Source organism: Rhinolophus ferrumequinum, chromosome 17, assembly GCF_004115265.2.
Source record: "Rhinolophus ferrumequinum isolate MPI-CBG mRhiFer1 chromosome 17, mRhiFer1_v1.p, whole genome shotgun sequence".
In the NCBI taxonomy this organism is placed as follows: Eukaryota; Metazoa; Chordata; class Mammalia; order Chiroptera; family Rhinolophidae; genus Rhinolophus; species Rhinolophus ferrumequinum.
The window spans coordinates 43,995,793-44,016,867 of NC_046300.1; the positions used below are offsets into that span (position 1 = coordinate 43,995,793).

Genomic DNA, 21,075 nt, shown 5'->3' on the forward strand with positions numbered 1-21,075 from the left:
CTTGCCTGTGAAAGCGTTGCCTTTGTGGATCACTAACAGCCTCTGACGACATTTACGAGTGTCCATTGTGGAATAGTGCTGGAGGGTCCACGGTGACAAAGACGCGGTCCTTGCCCCTCAGTTAACTCAGAGACACACAAGAAACTGGTGGTTCTTAATCTTTCTTTGAGTCACAGGATCTCTTTGAGAATGTGTTGGAAGCTCTAACCCCCTTCTCCAGAGTAACATATGGGCACAGATACACAGATTTCTCAGGTGACCCCAGGGGTATTGATAGATCCTCTAAAGCCTGTTCATGGTGACCCACAGTAAGAACAAACATGGATATTTAAAACAGTTACTTGAACAAAATACTAAAGGATCCAGGGTTCACAGGACAGCTAACCTTTGACCTGGGCCTTGAAAGAGTTCTGTAATGCAGAAGGGCATCCCAAGCAGAGGAAACAGAACTAGCAAAGGCCTACAGATTAAAACGTCTGCAGTCCATCATACCCCCCGGAAGTGGGGCGTGGCGTGCTGTATACGGGAAGGTCCAAGTTGGGCTGGAATACAATAAGTGACTGATAGAGAGGTCACCTGGTTCCTACAAGGCATCCTCAGCATCTCATTCTGCCTCTTTCCCCTACGCAGTTTGTCTTTTTCCCGTAGCAGAGTTGGGTGCGTAAAATGTGAGACTTTTCTGACCCATTATGTTGGCGGTGAATGCACATGTCCTAGGCACCCGCAAGCCAAAGGAAAAAGTCAAATATGTTTTAGCAGGTTCTTCGCAGAACCTTCGCAAATTCAGGGAGCGATGGTGCTTCTTGGAGTGCAATTTAGATCAAACTACTAAGTGAGCATCAACCTGGACTTGTCACCCGGAACCATTTAGGACAATCTGAAATGTCCGCTTCCTAATCATGGCATGGCAGGCTAAATATTGACGGTCGACTGTACAACACAACTCACAAAAATAATGATGGCAGATTGGAGGGCAGGAGGTAAACTTGCACTTGGGGCAAAAATCAGTGTGGTCCCTCTGGTCTGTAAGGAGTGTTTGGACGTGTGTTTGTGAAAGGCATGGAGGATGACTGTGTGAGTAATAATTGCAGTTGCAAGTGACAGAAACTGAACTCCACCCTGCTTAAGCAAGTTTTTTAAAAAAGGAATGTAAATTGGCTCCATGACTAAAATGTCCAGTGGTCTGTTCGACAGGGTACAGCTGGAGGCAGGGCCTCAGATAATGTCACTGGGGCTCGGTGCCTTTCTCGAATCTTTTTTTTTTAATTCTCAGGCAGTTTGTCTTCTCATGGAGACACCAGCTCAGTAACCCCAGTGAAGAGAAAGTATCCCTTTCTGAAATTTTTCAGTAAAAGGGTAATTCCGCAAATTCCAGGAACTGCTTAACCCCGCCTAAACTACAAGGACTGAAAGTGGGCTAGGGATGATGCCCTAAAGGAAGTACTACCCTTTAATCACCCAAACTGTCTGGAATGTTCCCAAAAGGAAGTACTACCCCTGTCCTTTTAGGCAGTGAAGTCTGCGAACATTTCCTGGATTTCTACAATATGGCCAGTGCCATGCTAGAGATTTTCAGATTTTTCTATTCACTCAACAAACATTGCACACGAATAAGCCACAGTCCCAGACCTTAAAGGCTCAGATTGCTGTGTCCCAGGCCATGACGGGTGAACTGAGGGGAGGCCCTGGGAATGTCCTGCAGGTCATCCAACCAGACTAGGTCAGGGAAGGCTTCCTAGCACACGTGTCACCTCAAGATGTGAAGGATCACAAGGAACTATATCAGGAAAGACGATTCCAAGCAGAGGTGACTGTGGGCAAGGCCCCAAAAGGAAAGGTGGCGGGTATTTTCATGAAACTGAAATAAGACCTCAGTGACCCTGAAGTGTAGAGAATAAAACGTGATGAGCATTGTGCTGGCTGTACACTTTCAATGGGTGAATGAGGTTAATTATATCTCAGGAAAGCTACTTTAAAAAAAAAAGATGATAACATGAGCAGCGCCAGATGGTGGGGACCTTGTAAATCACCCCTAAGAGGAGAACTTGATCCTTAACGTGGCAGCGGGGTAGCTTTGTGAGAGACTGATGTGCAGGGATTTGCTGCTGGGTGGGGAAAGGAATGGAGGTGTAAAGTGGGTGTGGGGGTGTTAGGGTGGCAGTGAGATGGTCGTGAGGTCAGAGGAGAGGGGCAGTGGAGTTGAGATCATTTAGATGATGAGCTCCTGCTTCCTAGCAGTAACTCAGTGTGTGGCTTTGCAGAAGATGCTTTCCCTCTCTGGGCTTCAGTCCATCTGTGAAAGGAGATAGGGTGCAGCCACTTTGGAAAATAGTCCGGTAGTTCCTCAAAAAGTTGAAGTTTCTTTATGATCCAGCGATTCCACTGCTACATAGATATATACCCAAGAGAAATGAAAGCATACATCCACACGAAAATTTGTACACAAATGTTCATCGAGCATTATTCTTAATAGCCAAAGTGGAAACAACCCAAATGTCCATCAACTGATGAATGACAAATAAAATATGGTATGTCCATACAATGCAATGTTATTCAGCAATAAAAAGGAATGAAGAGCAAACAACCTACAACATGGATGAACCTTGGAAAACACTAAATGAAAACCAGTCACAAAAGACCACATATATGATCCTATTTTTTATGAAACATCCAGAATAGGCAAATTCATAGAGAAGGTAGATTCATGGTTGCCAGGGTTTGGGGGGAGAAGAATAGGGAGTGATTGCTCATGGGTACAGGTTTCTTTCTGGGGAAATGAAAATGTTCTAAAATTGAATGTGGTGATAGTTGCACAACTTTGTGAATATACTAAAAACCTGAATAGTACACCTTAAGTAGGTGAACTTTATGTATTATTATGTATTATTCATTATTATACATTAGGAATTATATCTCATTAAAGCTGTTAAGGGTAGGGAGGGCTCATAAGCCCTTGGCAACTGACAACAAGAACTCTCATGATCATGGCTATGACAGGCTCTTGTAGGCTAGCCAGACTGAAGATGGAGAGTGTCAAGGAGACAGCTGGGCGCAGAGGGGTCTCGGGTCAGCCAGCATGTTCCTGAGCCTCTCGTTTGCTTTAACCCCCAGGCCCTGCCACCCCTCCTACTGGCTGCTCTCACTCTGGTCCCACTTCCCCACCTCCCTTCCATGCCTTTTGGCTCTGCCTCACTGGGGACAGCCTGGGAAAATCAGCAGGGTTCAAAACCTGGGTTCTATATCTGTGCCCCTCCAAGATGGGCTAGTACCCAATAAATAAAACGTTTTATTTCTGCAATCAGCTCACAAAATGTATGGCCAGCCCCATGCAATCTTTTCCTTTCTCCCATTTCTTTGTGAATTCCTTTCTTATTTTTCATTTTTTTATTATGGACAATTTCAAAAATAAGACGAGCGAATAGTATGATGACGTACCCATCACCCTGCTTTAATAATTATCAATATTTGCCAATTCTTCATGTATCTACGCCACTGCCCCCCCTTTATTTCCTGGAATGTTTTAAAAGTAAATCCCAGATGCACTACCATTTCACACAAGTATTAAGTATCTCTAACAGGTAAAGATTTTCAAAAACATAACCCACAATGCCATTATCTCACCTAATGAAACTTTCTTTAGTATGTTCAAAGGCCCAATCCATGTCCAAGGCCCCCATTATATTAAAATGTCTTTGCACAGTTGGTTGGTCTGAGTGACAATCTCAACCAAGGCCCCCACGTGGCATCTGATTGCTATGTCTCTTAAGTCTCTTGTATAACAGTATCCCCTCCACACCCCTTTTTTCAAGCCATTTATTTGTTAGAAAATCATGTGCTTGTTCTGTACAATTCCATGAGTCTTTTTGAAAATATTCTTATCTGGATGGGAAATCAAATCTTCAGATTGTTTACCACTTCAAAGAAAGATTAAGGATAATGAATTAGTGATAAATGCATAGAAAATTAAGCAAATACTAAACATCAGTAGGAGGTCCAAGATGGCAGTGGCGCAGGAGGGCGCTGATCTCATCCCCACCCAGGATCAAACTCAAATATACACATAGAGAGAGAACAGTTACTCCTGCGAGACAACTGAGGGCTGAATGAACAGCTTTTGAACAACAAACAAGAGAAAGAGACTGAATAGAGAAGGCTGAGAGGCTTGGGAGCCCTCCGGGAGCTGCAGGAACTCTCCTGCCAGAGGAGCTGGTGACTGCCATTATTTACACACCCCTCCACTGTGATATGGCAGTGGGAGCTCTTGGGGTGCTTTGGTCTACCTGCAAGATCACCCCAGAGCAGGCTGTTCCCAGCTACATTGATTGCCCGGAGCATTTTGCCTCCGAACAAAGGGAATAAACAGGAAAAACAGTGTCACCACACCTCTCTGGCCTCCCTGCCAGGAGCAACTCCAACCTGGCAAGCTCGTGTCCCAGGCTCCTTGAGTGCCTGCCCAGCTCCAGCTGGCTTCTCAAAACTGCCTGGCACACAGAGCCTCCAGAGAGGTCCCTTCCACACAAGACCACTTTCTCTACAACAAGAGAAAGACTGTATAGACAAGGCTGGGGAGCCGTGGGAGCTCTCCGTGGGCTGTGGTGAGTGCTATTGTTTACGTACCCCTCCACCTCCATAGGGTGGGTGGGGATTGTATCCAGGTGCTCTAGCCTACCTGCAAGGTCACGACAGTACATTCCCAGACACAGTCAAGCCCTTTAGGCTTCGAACAAAGGGAGCAAGCAGGATCGACGGCATTACTACACGCACCTGGCCTCCCCACCCAGAGTGCTGCTCAGGCTCGTAGGCCAGTGCCCTGGAAACCTTAGCTCAGCTGCTACCGACCTGCCAAAACCACCTGGCACACCAGGCACACACAGCCTAGGCAGAGGCCACTTCTATACAAGGACACTTTTTCAAGACTGGGAGAGGGAACTATTTTATCTAATTCATATAAACCAACAGAGAAAGTCAAAATGAAAAGACAGAAGACTACCTCTCAAATGAAGGAAGAAACATGAAATACTTCCAGAAAAAATCCTAAGGAAATGGAGATAAGTAATTTGCCTGATAAAGAACTCAAAAAAATGATCATAAGGATAGTCACCAAACTCGAGAGTGGAATAGAGCAACTTAGGGGGAATTTCAGCAATGAGTTAGAAAGTATAATAGAGAACCAAGCAGACCGGAAGAACACAATAACCAAAATGAAAAATACATTAGAAGGAATCAACCGCAGATTAGCTAATACAGAACAATGGATCAGCAACATGGAAGACAGACTAGTGGAAATCAACCAGTTATAATAGCAAAAAGAAAAAAGTTAATTAAAAAAAAAAAAAGGATAGTTTAAGGGACCTCTGGGATAACATCGAGTGCTCAAACATTCACATTCTAGGGATCCCAGAAGGAGAAGAAAGAAAGGAACAGGAATTTATTTAAAGAAATAATGGCTGAAAACTTTCCTAACCTGGGAAAGGACATCCAGGTCCAGGAAGCACAGAGAGTTCCAAACAAGATGAACCCAAAGACACCCACACCAAAACATATTGTAATTAAAATGGCAAACGTTAAAGAGACAATCTTGAAGGAAGCAAGAGGGAAAACAATGAATTACATACAAGGGAAACCCCATAAGGCTATCAGCTGATTTCTCAGCAGCAACTTGACAGATAAGAAGAGAGTAGCAGGACATCTGTAAAGTGATGAAAGAAAGGAACTTATGATCTTGAATAATTTACCCAGCAAGGTTATCATTCAGAATTGAAGGAGAGAGAAAGAATTTCCCGGACAAACAAAAACAAAAGGAGTTCATCACCATTAAACAAATTTTACAAGAAATGTTAAAGGGTCTTCTTTAAGCAGAAAAGGAAAGGCTATATCCAGAAATAAAATAATATGAGAAAGGAAAAAAATCTCACAGGAAAAGCCAAATATGTAATAAATACAGCAAATCAGACATTTAAAAAGCTACTAAGAAGATGAAATGAAAGTTTCAAACTCAACTCAAACTACAATAAGTGATACACAACATAAAAAGATCTAAAACATGACATCAATAATACAAAGCATGGAAGAGGGAGTAAAAATGTAGTCCTTATAGAATATATTTGATCTTAAATGCCTATCAGATTAAAATAGACGGCTACAGATATAGAATGATATACATAAACCTCATAGTAACCACAAACCAAAACCTACAAAAGATATACAGAGAATTAAGAGAAAGGAACTCAAAACAAGCATTAAAGTAAACCAGCAAACCACAATGGAAGAGAGAAGAAGAAAGGAACACAGGAGAACTGTAAAAACAATTAACAAAATGGCACTATGTACATAGTTATCAATAATTAGTTTAGGGGTGGCTGATTAGCTCAGTTGGTTAGAGAGTGGTGCTGATAACACCAAGGTTGCTGGTTTGATACCCACCTGTGAGCTGTGCCCTCCTTAAAAAAAAGAAAAAGAAAGAATTATTTTAAATGTAAATGGATTAAATGCTCCAGTAAAAAGACATAGAGTGGCAGAATGGATTTTAAAAAATGACTCATTTACATGCTGCTTACAAGAGACTTCTCTTCAAATCAAAAGACACATAAAGACTTACAGTGAAGGGATGGGAAAAGATATTCCATGCAAACAGAAATGAAAAGAAAGCTGGGATGGCAATATCAGACAAAATATCAGACAAATAGACTTTGAAACAAAATATGTAAAAAAAAAAAAAAAAAGACAAAAAAGGGACATTACACAACTATAAAGGGGTCAACCCAAAAAGAGACCATAACAATTGTAAATGTCTATGCACCCAACATAGGAACACCTAAACATATAAAGCAAGTATTAATTAATACAAAGGGAGAAATCCACAAAGGGAGAAATCCACAGTAAAACAATAATAGAAGGGATTTTAATACTCCACTCACATCAATAGATAGAGCATACAGACAGAAAATTAATAAGGAAATAATGGCCTTCAATGTCACATTAGATCAGATTGACTTGATAGACATTTATAGAAAATTTTATCCCCAAACTACAGAATATACATTTTTTTTCAAGTGCACATGGACCATCCTCCAGGATAGATTACATCTTCCAGAATAAGTCACAAAATAAGCTTCAATAAATTCATATCAAGCCTCTTTTCAGACCACAATGGCATAAAAATATACAAACTACCGTGTTTCCCCAAAAATAAGACTGGGTCTTATATTAATTTTTGCTCCAAAAGATGCATTAGGGCTTATGTTCAGGGGATGTCATCCTGAAAAAATCATGCTAGGGCTTATTTTCTGGTTAGGTCTTATTTTCGGGGAAACACGGTATAGGAAAAAAACTGGAAAAAAACACATGTGGAGACTAAACAACATGCTACTACACATCCAATGGATCAAAGAGGAAATGAAACAGGAAATCAAAAACTACCTTGAAACAAATAAAAATGAAAACACAGCTTTTCAAAATTTATGGGATGCAGCAAAAGCAATTCTACGAGGGAAGTTCATAGGTATACAGGCCTACCTCAAGAACCAAGAACTATCCCAAATAAACACTCAAATTCTACACCTAAAGGAACTAGAAAAAGAAGAACAAACAAAACCCAAAGTAAACAGAAAGAAGTAAATAGTGAAGATTGGAAATAAACACAATAGAAATTTAAAAAAGGAAAGAAAAATAAAACGAAGAGCTGGTTGAAAAGATAAACAACATTGATAAAGCTTTAGCCAAACTCATCAAGATGGAAGGAGAGCCCAAACACATAAAATCATAAATGAAAGAGAAATGACAACCAACACCACAAAAATACAAAGAATCATTAAAGAATACTATGAACAATTATATGCCAACAAATTCGACAATCTAGAAGAAATTGTTAACTTTCTCTAAGTATATGACCTTCCAAGGCTGAACCAGGAAGAAATAAAAAATTTAAACAGACCAATTACTAGAAATGAAATTGAAGTAGTAATCAAAAAGCTCCCAACAAATAAAAGGCCAGGACCAGATGGCTTCACAGGTGATTTCTACCCAACACTCAAAAAAGAATTAATACTCAATGGAGTTTTACGCAGCCATAAAGAAGAAAGAAATCTTACCATTTGCAACAACATGGATGGACCTAGAGAACATTATGTTAAGTGAAATAAGTCAGACAGAGAAAGATAAGTACCATATGATCTCACTTATATGCGGAATCTAAAGAAAAGAATAAGTGAATGAACTAATCAGAAACAGTTTTGGAGACATAGAAGAAAAACTGAGGGTTGCTAGATGGGCGGGGGGGTGGGGGTAAGAGGGAAGGTGAGGGGATTAGAAAACAATCAGTAACCACAAGATGGCCACGGGGTTTGAAAATTAATCTGGGTTAATTTAGTGGTTACCAGAGGGTAAGGGGGTTGGGGGTGGGAGATGAGGGTAAGGGGGATCAAATATATGATGGAAGGAGAACTGACTCTGGGTGGTGAACACACAATGTAATTTATAGATGATGTAATACAGAATTGCACACCTGAAATCTATGCAATTTTACTAACAATTGTCACTCCAATAAATTAAATAAATAAATAAATAAATAAATAAATAAATAAATAAAAGAATTAATACTTATCCTTCTTAAACTGTTTCAAAAAATTGAAGAGGAAGAAATGCTTCCAAATTCATTCTACAAAGCCAGCATACCCTGATACCAAAACCAGACAAAGACATTACAGAAAAAGTAAATTATAGGCCAATATCCAATGCAAAAATTCTCAACAAAATATTAGCCGAGATTTTATATATATAAAAAATATATATATATTTAACTCTCCATGCCCTCATCTCTCATTGTGTGTGTGTGTGTGTGTGTGTGTGTGTGTGTGTATATATATATATATATATATATATATATATATATACATATATATATATACGCCAGGGGTGCCAAAAAAATGTATACAAGTGGACACTTTTGGTCAATGTTGCTGAAGCAGTAGTTCACTGTAATCACAAGTGTCTGGACGCTGATGGTAACGACTTTGAGCACCTCTTGTAATTGCAGAAGTCAAACGTGACTTGTATTCATCTTTTGTTATTGGTATATATTGAGTACTACAATTTTTTTTTTTAAATATTTTATTGGAGAAGGGGAACAGAACTTTCATTGGGGAACACTATGTACTTCCAGGACGTTTTTCCAAGTCAAGCTGTTGTCCTTTCAATCCCAGCCGTGGAGGGTGCTGTTCATTTTCAAGTTGTTGTTCTTTCAGTCTTAGTTGCAGGGAGTACAGCCGACCATCCCTTGTGGGATTCAAGGAGTTGAACCGGCAACCTTGTGGTTGAGAGCCCACTGGCCCATGTGGGAATCAAACCGGCAGCCTTCGGAGTTAGGAGCAAGGAGCTCCAACCGCCTGAGCCACCGGACCAGCCCTTGAGTACTACAATTTTAATACAGTTTTCCTCTCTTAAAATGTGTATACATTTTTTTGGCACCGTGTCTGTGTGAACACACACACACACACAATGGAATATTATTCATCAATAAAATGAATGTAATCTTGCCATTTGACAACATGGATGGATCCAGAGGGTATTATGCTAAGTGAAATAAGTCAGACAGAGAAACACAAAAACTGTATGGTTTCACTTATATGTGGAATTTAAACAAAACAAATGAATAAACAAAACACAGACCCATAGATACAGAGAACAATCTGATGGTTGCCAAATGGGCGGGGGTTGGGGGAATGGCAATAAAGAAAAATTATACAAATAAAAAACCAAGTAATACCCCAGGAAAAACAGAATTATCTGTCAAAGGAATTATAATCACAGCATACTTCTTGTATACTAATTGAATATGTGTTTAATTAGCTTGAATAATTGTTTTGCATGTCTAGTATTGTAAATGCAGAATAATGATATAAACAAAAGCAGTACAGGGAAATGTGCAAAGTGATATAAAAGCAAAATCACATTCCTTAGTAGTAGCCAACAGATAAAACCTAAAGCTGAAAAAAAACCTTAACATTCACAATATAAATCTGATGCTTAAAAAATCGATATAAAACCAGAAAAATATAACCAGAAATGCCAGAAAGAGTTGAAAGGAATTGAAAGTGACACGGAATGGAACAGGGAATAGTTGATTTTAAAGCATGTACCAGATACTCATATTTATTAACAAAAAATAGCTTTTTAAAAAGATTAGTTTCATTTAGCTGATATCCGTGGAGGCTAAAATCTGAGAAAGAATGAATGAAGACTCAAGGAACCCTGGGGGCTTAATTTGGCCAGTTTAGTGAAAGAACATAACTCTCCATGCCCTCAGAGTTCAGGACCGTGGGCAGAGCTCAGAGAAGTTCCTCCCAGCTACACCATTTCCCACCTGTTCTGCATTTTGTTTCTTTGCTCACTCCAAAGCGACCATCCAGAACAAAAATGTCAGCCAACTGTCCTGGGCATTGTCTAAGCCGACTTCGTCACTGCCAGACACATCACCTTTGCCTTTTCCTTCTCTCTCCCTTTCTTTGGGAGCTTCCAAGGTAATTAAGGTAATTTTGGGAGGGAGCTCCCAACAACTCCCAACAGAGTTCCAAGTTGGAGGCGTATTTTCATAGATTCAAACTCCTAATACAGCAGGGGCCACCTGAAAGTCCCAGGGTTTTCATCTTTCCTTCTCCCTTCTTTGAGGTTCTTCCAGAGGGTTGGGATGGTGTCACTGGCTCCAGAGTCAGGCTTATAGCTTGGCCTCTTATTTGCTGTGTGACTTTTAACAAATTATTTAACCTCTCTGAGCTTCGGCTTGTAAAAAGGACAGCGTAATGAAGTATAGGGTTGTTGTGAGGCCTTAAAAAGAATAATGCATGTAAGGTGTAGCATAGCTCCTGGCAGACTAAGTGCTTGGTAAACAGAGCTATCAACCACCTTCTCATACACTTGGAATCATCTCCCAGCCACCCCTTTTGGAGCCAGGATACTCCCCACCTCTACCTGGCACTCCATGTTCTCCACTAACATTCACCTCCATCCCCAGGCAGTCTCTTCTTTCCATGGGATCAGCTTTCATCTTGGCTTCTAGCCAAAGGGATTATAATCTCTCTCGCCTTTGTCTGGAATCTCAAAACCCCTACCAACTGATGGTTTGGGAGCACAATGGGATTGGGGCTCCTGGCTCCAAAGAGGGGAGCCAGGGAGAAGTCAGATGCTGCTGCTCGGACTGGGAGATTGGACACCGTCAGGCCAGTGCGATTTTGCAGGGGCATGAATGGGTGGTCCTAGTACACACACCTCCCGCCCTCCTTGGGGAAATTAAGGAAGAGAACCAGACCAGCTCTGAGCCTGCTGAGGAACTTTCCAGCATCTCCAAAGGAGGCTCACCAGAGAGGTCACAGGAGACACTGAGAGAAGGGATCTGTACCCCCCTACTTCTGTAGTGGGCCCCCAGAACTGTTATTGCATCGAGACTGCCGATGGGGAAAAGACATAGTTCCCCCAAAGGAAATTAGGATGCTGTCAGGAAGAGAAAGGATCTTGGACAATGCTCCAAAATGCCACTTATCTGCCCTATGTAGGACCAAGAGCCAACTAATTTCCCACAAGATCAGAACAACTGGCTATATCTTAACAAGATAAACAACAAAGCAACGTAGAATCCTACATTGAGGGGTGAGAAACCAACTGCACACAAAGAGATGGGGAAGACCTAGTGGATAAAAAATGGGCAACAAAATGATGGGACTGCCAGAAACATTTATTTAGCACGAGGTCGCATTAATGAAGGAGTAGAAGCAGCTTTACTCCTAACTGGATTCAGTTCCAAGAGTCATAGTTTAAAGGGGACATTGTTGGCCTGGTAAGAAGAAAAAGAGAAGAGATGTCGCAATGGTGAGAGCCCAGAATTCTATCTTTGAAGGAGAGGCTGAAAGAATGGGGCATTTGGCCTCGAGGGAGAAGATTCTACGGAACTGAGAGATGCCTTCAGAATTCTGCAGGGGTTTCCACAAGGAAAACAGTAGAGCTTGTCAGATGATATGGTGAAATGGGAAAAGCCAGAACCCTCTCCCAGAGTCAGAAAAGCTGAATTCAGGCTCCACCATTTTCCGGCTACTAGGGACTTCACATTGCAACACATCAGACACAACTGAACCCTGAGTATTGCTTTTCTGTGAGAGCCAGAGGTAGGAAAATACTGGGAAGGATATTTCAGCTCAACCTTAGGAAGAATTTTTTTCCTTTTAAAGTGGTTCTTATCTCGGATTACAAAAGAAATACATGGTTATATAGAATATTGGTAAACAGAAAAGCAAAATTAGATAAAAAGTCACATCAACCCCTATTTACTTTCCAATACGTTGGGATAAGATACATCAACAGACAGCTATTAACAAAAATGGGATCATACAAATACTCCTCTGAGAGAATTTAGAGTATCAGCATGTAAAGATGTATGTACTGGTATGTAAGGATTGTTTCGCAGTACTGTTTCTAGTAGAGAAAAGCCTGTAAACCACCTGACTACCAATCAGTCGGGAGATATGGGGAATGTCTGAATAAATGACCGTGTAGCCACACCATGAAATACTGTGCAGCTAGTTGAAAGAAAAGGGCAGAACTAATATGTATTGCTTTCAAAATATTTCCAACATATATTGCTTATGGCAAAACAAAGTTATAGAATAATACGCACAGTATGATCCCGTTTTTGTAAAAAGAAATGCATGCACATATCTGTTTTTATAAGCAAAGGAAACAGTATGGTGTTAACATTTGGGGGGGGTGGGGCAGAGTTGGAGGGTAAGACAGTTAACATGTTCTTTGAACATTTCTGTGTTGCTTGAATTGGGACAATCAGTATATATTATTTTTTATAATTCAAGTGATTGAAATTTAAATAAATAAACAACGATTTACCCTGAACATTTCTCCATGCCATTAAAGATGCTACATCACATTTCATGACCACATGTATTCCTTGTGTGGATTTCTCTTAATGTATTGAACCTAATGATGGACACTTAGTACATCAAGAGCTGTCCAAAGAAGGACCAGGAGCATTTTGACAGTGTCTATGAGATCTGAAAATGTCCACACCCATAGAACTAACCATGCCTCAGGTAGGAAATTATTTGATAGATACGAAGTACCTATCTGATAGTGCATGAAGTTGTCTATGTAAGAACTGGTCCCTAATTCATTCTTCTTGCTAGTAAAAGGCTAGAAACAACCTACATTTCCAACCTCAGGAACAAGATAAATAAAAATTACAGGCTGACCATATGCTGCAATTCTGAACAGCGGATACAAGAAATGAGATGGATCTGTAGCAATTTACATGAAAAATGTGCTAGGATATATTGCAAAGTGAAGGGGGAAAGGCAAGTTACAGAACAATGGGTACAGTATGGTCTCATTTGTATTTAAAATGTGTATGTGACTGCATTGGAAAAGACCTGAAGGATACACAACAAGGTATAGGCAGGATTTAACTATAGGTATGTATGTATCCCTATAAGGATATAAGTATAGAGATATAAAGGAAGTGAGCTCTCCGTCCCCTGAAGTATGCAAACAGAGATCGGCTGCCTCGTTTTGAGGGATGTTGTGGAAGGCATTTCCATATCCCTCGGAGGTGACCTCGCGATCCCCTCTTCTCCCTGAGAATCTCAGAGAATGGGGAGGTCAGGACTGGGAGACAAATCCACCCCTAAGGGGAAAGGGTTAAGTTGGGATGGCGCTCCTGTGGGCGGGCTCGGCGATCGGCAGCGCCAGGCTCGGTTAGCCAAGTCTGAGCATCTCAGAGGATGCGGCGCGGCGAGCGGCTGCTGGGACGCGCGCAAGGTGAACGCGGGGGCTGCCCGCGCGGCGGCCAGGTGAGGAGCTGGCTGACGGAGTGGGCGATGGCGGGGCCCAGGTTGGGAGCATAGTCTGCAGCCCCTCACTAGGCGCGAGCGGCAGGGCCTGCACCAGAGCCCACCCCCACCCAGGACACTGCGGGAAGGCGAGGAGCCAGGGGAGAGGAGACCGAGGAGGAGGAGAGGTAACCCGAGATGGATCAGCTACTGGAGGTTGCCCTACGGCTGCCCTCGCTCTGCCTTCGGGCTGTCCTCTCCCCTGTTCCTGGGGCAGGGAGATAGACCCCCCCTGCCTCGCCCCCAGAAAATCTCTCCAGCAGCTGGAACCCAGTGTTGGGCAGCACCCGCTCTTGTCCGCAGATGCCTACATCGCTTCCATTGGGGTGGTGAACAGATGGTATATGCTTATCGTTGAAGGCCCAACTCAACTGTCTCCTCCTCTGCAAAGCTTTATGGACCCCTTGCAAAATGAGCCACTGCGCGTTTCACAGGACTTAGTACGGCCATTCGCTGGCTGTGTGACCTTGGGTGAGTTGCTCAACCTCTCTGAACCTCGGTTTCTTCCTCTATGAAATGGGTATACTCACACCTGCTTGTGTTGGGAGGGTTGGATGAGGTCCGAGGACATGCAGCTAAGCTTAGCACAGGAGCCTAACTGGGTAAGAACTCAACACAGGAGGACTGTTATTAATCAGTACTTGTGTTAGGAGCCTTTCAGTCCATTCCCCTCAGCTCACCTCCACTCCCAACTCTAGAACTGAGGCTTCTCTTTGGGTCCCCAACACCTCGCCTGGGCCAGGAGCAGAGTATAGGGCTTGGTGAATGTCTGAGAAATGAAACTGCAAGGCTTTAAAGCAGAGTTTAAACTCAGTTTTGGGGATGGGTTTAAGTGATCTTTGAATGCCCTGAAATTGTCCACAACCTTTGGTGAACCTGGGCATTTTCCTGGGGAGTGCACCTGGAATTTCCATCGGCTTCTCAAGGTATCTGTGGGCCACCAAGGGTTAGAAGCCAGGGCGCTTTGGGCACAGCTGCTTCCCAGAAAGGAAAGGAGCAGGGCCCCTGCCCCTAAATACACCCAGGCCTCCACTCTCACAGCTACTCTCACAGCCGCTGTCCCCCATCTCCTGGCCATGGGGGCCTGCCCTTCCTGCCTCCCTGGCTGAGAGCAAGGGACTGTCAGGAAGAGGAACGTTTAGGGAATATCCACCTGGGGCCAGTCTTATGCTAAAGGGCTAGAGACAAGAAAGGGAAGATGCAGACACAGCCCTGAGAAGCCCCAGGCCCGTGGGAGAGACAGGAGATTATTACACTATGTGACCAGGGTGACGAGAGGGTGGAGGGGGTGTCAGGGAAAGAAATGCCTACACTGAAACAAGCCAGCATCATATCTTACCTGGATTTCTGCACTGGGCTCTCTCCCCTCTTTAAAACACCTATCAGATCGTGTCACTCCCATGCTTAACATCTCCTCTGGCTTCCTGTGACACTTAGAATAAAATCCAAGGGCCGAACTGTGGCTTACCAGGCCCCTTACGATCTAGCCCCGCCTAACTGAATTTCATCTCCCACTGCCGCTTTCTCCTTCATTTGCTGAGCTCCAGCCACACTAGCCTTCTTATTTCTTGAACTCACCTAGCTCATTCTTGCATCAGGGCCTTTGCACTTTCTGTTCCCTCTGTCAAATGCTTTCCCCCATATCTTCAAATGGCTGGCTCCTTCTCATTCAGGATTTCGCTTAAATGTCACCTCAGAGAGGACTTCCTGGCACCCCCTGTGTAAAGTCGCCCCATCCCTCTATCTCTGAACCCTGTTTTCTTTTCTCCATAGCTCACTTTATTTAACAGCATTCATCATCTGTCCCTTACCTAGAACGCGAGCTCCAAGAGGGCAGAAATCTTGCCAATCCTGTTCATTGCTTTATCCTCAGGGCTTGGCACATAATATATGGTCTAATTATTTGTTGAAATAGTTGAGGGGACTGGTGGGAAAGAGAGCTTTCTGGACAAAGAGAAAAGTAAAAGGGCTCATGCTTATTAAGCTCCTGTCACAGGCCTGACCCATTATGTGTTTTGTTATGTAAGTCTTACAAGAGCCCTTTGGAGTTAGGTATCCTTATTATGCCCAGTTTACTGATGGGAAAACCCTGATGCAGAGAGGAAAAGGAACTCACTCAGGAACTGGCAAAGCTGGGATTCAAACCTACGTCCCTCGTCAAAGGCGGGGGCCCATTCCTCTCCCTCTCCACTTCTCTGATATTTGAGCTGGGCCTTCAAGAATAAGATTTCAGCAAGTGAAGGAGAAGGGAGAGGGCATTCCAGGCAGAGGGAATGTCAGGAGCAAAGGCATGGGGCGTCAGACAGTCCAGTGGGGCTGGAAGGCCAGGAGAGGAGCTTAATTCTCTCCTGAGGGAGCTGGGGAGCCACTGAAGGTTTTGAAGCAGGGCAAGTGGCATGACCAGAGATGCAGTTTTATAAGGCCACTGTGGGCAGCATGAAGAGGTTGACCAGGAAGGGCTGTGGGAGGGGAACCTGCCTATGCTGCTCTTCTTTCTTTCCCATCAGCCCCCTTGGGGCAGCCACGGAAGTCAACCCTCACATGTCATCCCCTCCCCTTTTTTCAGGCTCATCCAGTGAGGACTGGAAGCTGAGGGCTCTAGGCCCAGGCATCAGAGTGGAGCATGGCCCCTAGCCCATGGGGCCGCGTATGCGGCCTCTTGCTGCTGTTGCTGCTGCTGTCCCTGGGGGCTGGCCCTGCTGTGGGCCAGGGCCTTTCCAGGCCACATGAGGACTCGGAACCACACCTGCTCCCAGGAGCCCACCCCAAGGGTCCTGTTGGTACAGAGCCTCAAGCCATCGACTTCTTCTGGGAGAAGCCCAGAGATGAGAGCCCCAGATACTCCAACGTCCTCCCTGCTGAGAAAGTGCCTGAGCAGTTTGCAGACTCTCCCCTTGGCCCAGCCCTGCATGGACCTAAAGCAGCCCAGGGGGCTCAGAGAGATGGGCTCCCAGTAACTGATGACCTCCAGATGGCTCAAGGACCAATTTCTCAGGGCTGGACAGGACCTCCTGACTTGCAAGAGCCTCTGGAGCAAGAAGCAGCTGTGCCCCATCCAGTGGGCCCCCCCCATCTCACTGTCATCCCCACAACTCCCAGACTCCAAGCCACAGTTCCTCCCTCCCCAGGGGAGCCTACCGACCAAGTAGGACAACGACCACTTAGAGATGAGGGCTTGGTGGTCCAAGCCAAGAACGGGGTCTCAGAGACATCCCCCTCAGCTCGCCAGAATCCTCCCCACACTCTTGTGCCCCACTGGGGCACTATCAGGAAGCCAGTGCTAGAAGAACAGGGTGGGGGTAAGGAGGACTTCCAGGAGGCAGCGCAAGGCCCCCTCTTCATGCAGCAAGATCCAGCAACCCCTGAAGTTGGCTTAGTGTCCCCAGTTGAGGTGGCATCCAATCAGGAGCCTGCATCCCAGCCAGACCTGGCATTGGCCAGAAGCCTTCCCCCTGCCGAGGAGCTGCCAGTTGAGCCCCCCCAGAAGGCTGGAGATAGGGAGACATGGGCAGTCAGTTTTCCAAGTCCCTCACCTAAGCAAGTGGAGGTCCCTGACGTTCAGGGATCACCAGGACCCCAGCCCTCAGGTCCCCCAGCCTCAGAGACTCCTGATGGGCAGCCCAAACCAGGTGGGTACCGTACCAAAGTGAGGGTGCCGAACACAGCTGGGAGGGGCAGTGTTCCATAGCAGTTGGATGCCCCAGTTTCTGTGTGCCCCTGGTCCCTGTGGTCCCATTTCCCTCATTCTGGCAAATGAGGGTGATTGTGTTTAAGGGATGAGACTTTGGGAACCACTGGAGGGTCAGGCAAAGTGATGACAGCTTATGATGGCTTTTGTCATTTCAGAGATAGCAGCAATGAATGGAGCAGATCCCATCTCTCCCCAGCGGGTGAGAGGAGCAGTGGAGGCCCCACGGACCCCCAAGTCCCTCATCCCTGGCCCCTTGGACCCTGGCCCAACTACAAATGGAACAGAGAGCCCTGTGGGGCCCCTGCAGCCAGGTGAGGGCATGGCTGGGAGTTTGGGGAGAGCTGGTACTCTGTCTAATAATTAAGAACCTGTGTGAGGTCTGTATGGGGGGTGGGGAGTGAATGGGGACAAACACCTCCTTAAAGGAATTGGTTAGGACCTCCTTCAAACAACTTGGGATAATAAACTAATACAGGGCACTCTGGGTGAAGCCATTTTTCCTTTTGGAGCTAGAATGCTCTTAAATGTAACATGGGTATATTTAGTGCAGTGATTCTCCAACTCCAGCAAATCACCTAGGAGAGGAGCTTTTTAAAAAATTCCAGTGCTAGGCCCCATCCAAAGGAATTCTGATTCACTTGGTTTCCAGGTGATTCTAATATGCAGCCCGTGTTGTGAACTACTGTTATATTATTAATAAAAATGATAGCTCACATCCATTTAACACTTTGAGTGCCGGGCACTATGCTACACATTCAATCCTCACTGCAGCCCAGTGCGGTAAGTGTTCCTACCATCCCCATTTTACAGATGTGCTTGGAAAAGATGTGCTTGGTCACCACACTGGGGAATGGAAAATCAAAAGCATTTTTCAAAGGGCTGTTTTAATATTTGTTATTATTGCAGATGAAGCTGAGGAATGGCCGGGGCGCCCCCAGAGTCATCCCCCAGCACCCCCAGTCCAGGCCCCCTCGACATCACGCCGGGGCCTCATTCGGGTCACCACGCAGCGTGCCCTGGGCCAGCCACTCCCTCCGGAGCCCTCAGCCACCTCCATGGCATCAGCCCCAGCCTCCAGCCCCCCTGCCAACGCCACCGCACCGCCCCTGCGCTGGGGTCCGCTGCGGCGGGTGCTGAGCTTTTCCTGGGAGCTGCACGTCTATGGGGTGGGGGTGCTCTTTCTGCTGCCTGCATTGCTGGCACTGGCCTCTCTGGCAGCCGCCCCTGCGGGGCCCCGGCTGGCACTGGTGGCAGCAGTGCTGGTATTCATAGCATCGGGGCTGCGATCTGCCTACATGCTCACAGACCCGTATGGCTCGCAGGAGAGGCTGGGTTTACACGCGGGCCTGGTGCTCTACAATCTGCCCTTCCCCTTGCTGCTCACTGCGCTGGCGGCTCTGACCCTGCTCGGCCTGGGTGCGGGGCTGCCACAGCAGCTGCAGAACCCGCTTCTGCTGGGAGCAGTGGCCTTGGTGCACGGCGTGGGGTTACTCGCTACTGACCTGCTATGTGCGAGGCCGACACTCAACCTCCTGGCTCAGGGCTTCTCTTGCGCCTGGGGTGCGGCCGTGGCTCTGGGTACGCTCTGCCTGTGCCGTCGCCGCCTGCTTGACGGGCCGCGAGGCTGGGATGCCAGCCCGGGCCCGCGGCTGCTGGCCGTGGCGGGCGCTCTGGGGCTGCTGGCCAGTGGCTTACAGCTGGCGGCCGCGCTCTGGCTGTACCCAGGCCCAGGCCGCGTGGGCCGCTTCTCCTGGGCTTGGTGGGGAGTCCACTTCTGGCTGCGCCTGCTGGAGCTGACATGGGCACTCGCCCTGGCGCTGGCCGCTGTAGCCGCAGTGCGGCCCAGGCCGCCCACGGAGCATGCGTGCTGGGCTAAGCTGCTGCGCCTGGCGTGCCCCGCGCCCTCCGGCAAGAGCGAGGTGCCTGAGCGACCCAACAATTGCTATGCGGGGCCCAGTGGCGTCGGCGTAGGCAGCTTGGACATCAGCAAGAGCCTCATCCGCAACCCCGCGGAGGGGGGCCCGCCTGCCACTCCCAGTTCAGGCGCCTGGGGCTCGGCTGCGTCGCTGGGCCGCGGTCCCCAGGGTGGCCCAGGACTGTCCGGCAACAGCGTGGGGCCGGCGCCGTCGATGAGCGAGCTGGACCTGCGGCCGCCGTCTCCCATTAACCTGAGCCGCAGCATTGACGCCGCGCTCTTCCGAGAGCACTTGGTGCGAGACAGCGTCTTCCGGCGCTGCGGCCTGCGCGGTCTGGCCTCCCCACCGACTGGGGGCGCGCTGCGTCCGCGCCGGGGCAGCCACCCCGATGCCGAGTTAGACGGCGCGGGCTCCTCGCTCCTCCGTGGCCGCTGCCGGTCGCTTAGCGACGTGCGCGTACACGGGCCGGTTCCACCACACATAATGGACGCGCCTGACCAGGCGGCTTCTGGCAGCTCGATGGACAGCTTCTCCCGGGGCTCCCTCAAGATCAGCTGGAACCCGTGGCGCCACGGGCTGTCGTCGGTGGACAGTCTGCCCCTAGATGAGCTGCCCAGCACTGTGCAGCTACTGCCTGCCACAGCCCCTGCTCCCGCCCGGCCCGGGGAACCCCCGAGTGAGGTCCATCCTCACTGCAAGCCTGGTGACTCCCGCAGCGCCTCCAGTGACACCATTGAGCTCTGAGCTGACTCCACACTGCTGCAGGACCAGGGCCCCACAATCGGTGGTCCAAAGGCACGGCCGACTGGGACTGTTGAGTATTTAAAAAACTCATTCCCGGACCTCAACCTGACTCTAGCCTCCAGAGACAGCCGGAGTACTCGAACCCACCCACCCCCAATTTTTTGTTTAAATATTTTTTTCCAACGGGTGTTTTGCACAGAGGCTGTGACTTAAGCGGAATACAGGGTGGACATGCATGGATTTAAGTATGGCGGATGGGGTCCAGGTGCCCCAAATACCCCTCCAGACTCCCCAATGTGGAGGGTTGAGTGAGGCTCGCTTGTGCAGATTGACTGTCCTCTTTGTGCCAAAGAAATAAACCCTTAGGACTTGGCTTATGCCTCCCTCTGGCCATGACAGGATCCTGTTCAGAGACGTAGGAGTGCCCCTTCCCCACCAAAAAATAATTCCAAGTCCTGTGTGTGGGGGGCATGGGAGGACTTGCAAAGGAAAGGGCACTGGACCCTCAGCACCTTTAGAAATAATGGCTACCAGTATTTTATTGACCATCTTTTTTTTTTGTGCACTGTCTTCTGCTCTTCACATTCGTCACATTTAATTCTCATGGTAAGCCTGAGTGAAAAGCATTATCATGCCCATTTCATAGATGAGGAAAACAAAGTTCAGAGACAAAAGTCATTTATCCAGGGTCTTTGGCCCAAATGATAGCTGGTACTGAACCCAAAAAGTTCCACTCCTAAGGCTGGTTCCTCCATCCTCCTTCTCCTAACACTACTTCAGCGCCAAGCCTCTTCTCTTCTCCCCATCAGGGTAGCCCTCAATTTCCCAGGGTTTTAGACAA

General features: G+C 46.5%; 1 protein-coding gene across 4 annotated transcripts; it reads left to right on the plus strand.

Moving 5' to 3' along the window:
• The first annotated feature begins 13,708 nt into the window (after positions 1-13,708).
• PRRT3 (proline rich transmembrane protein 3) lies at positions 13,709-21,015 on the plus strand. 4 transcript variants are annotated; one of them, XM_033132336.1, is made up of 5 exons: positions 13,753-13,844; positions 14,187-14,354; positions 16,450-17,512; positions 17,730-17,885; positions 18,481-21,015. In XM_033132336.1, the coding sequence occupies exons 3-5, from the start codon at positions 16,507-16,509 to the stop codon at positions 20,232-20,234; spliced, it is 2,916 nt and encodes a 971-aa protein (XP_032988227.1). In that variant the 5' UTR covers positions 13,753-13,844; positions 14,187-14,354; positions 16,450-16,506; the 3' UTR covers positions 20,235-21,015. The 4 variants fall into 4 exon arrangements, with proteins under 4 accessions (XP_032988229.1, XP_032988227.1, XP_032988228.1 ...); XM_033132337.1 differs by lacking the exon at positions 13,753-13,844 and adding an exon at positions 13,855-14,011; XM_033132338.1 differs by lacking the exon at positions 14,187-14,354 and having other exon boundaries at positions 13,709-13,844.
• Positions 21,016-21,075: the final 60 nt, after the last annotated feature.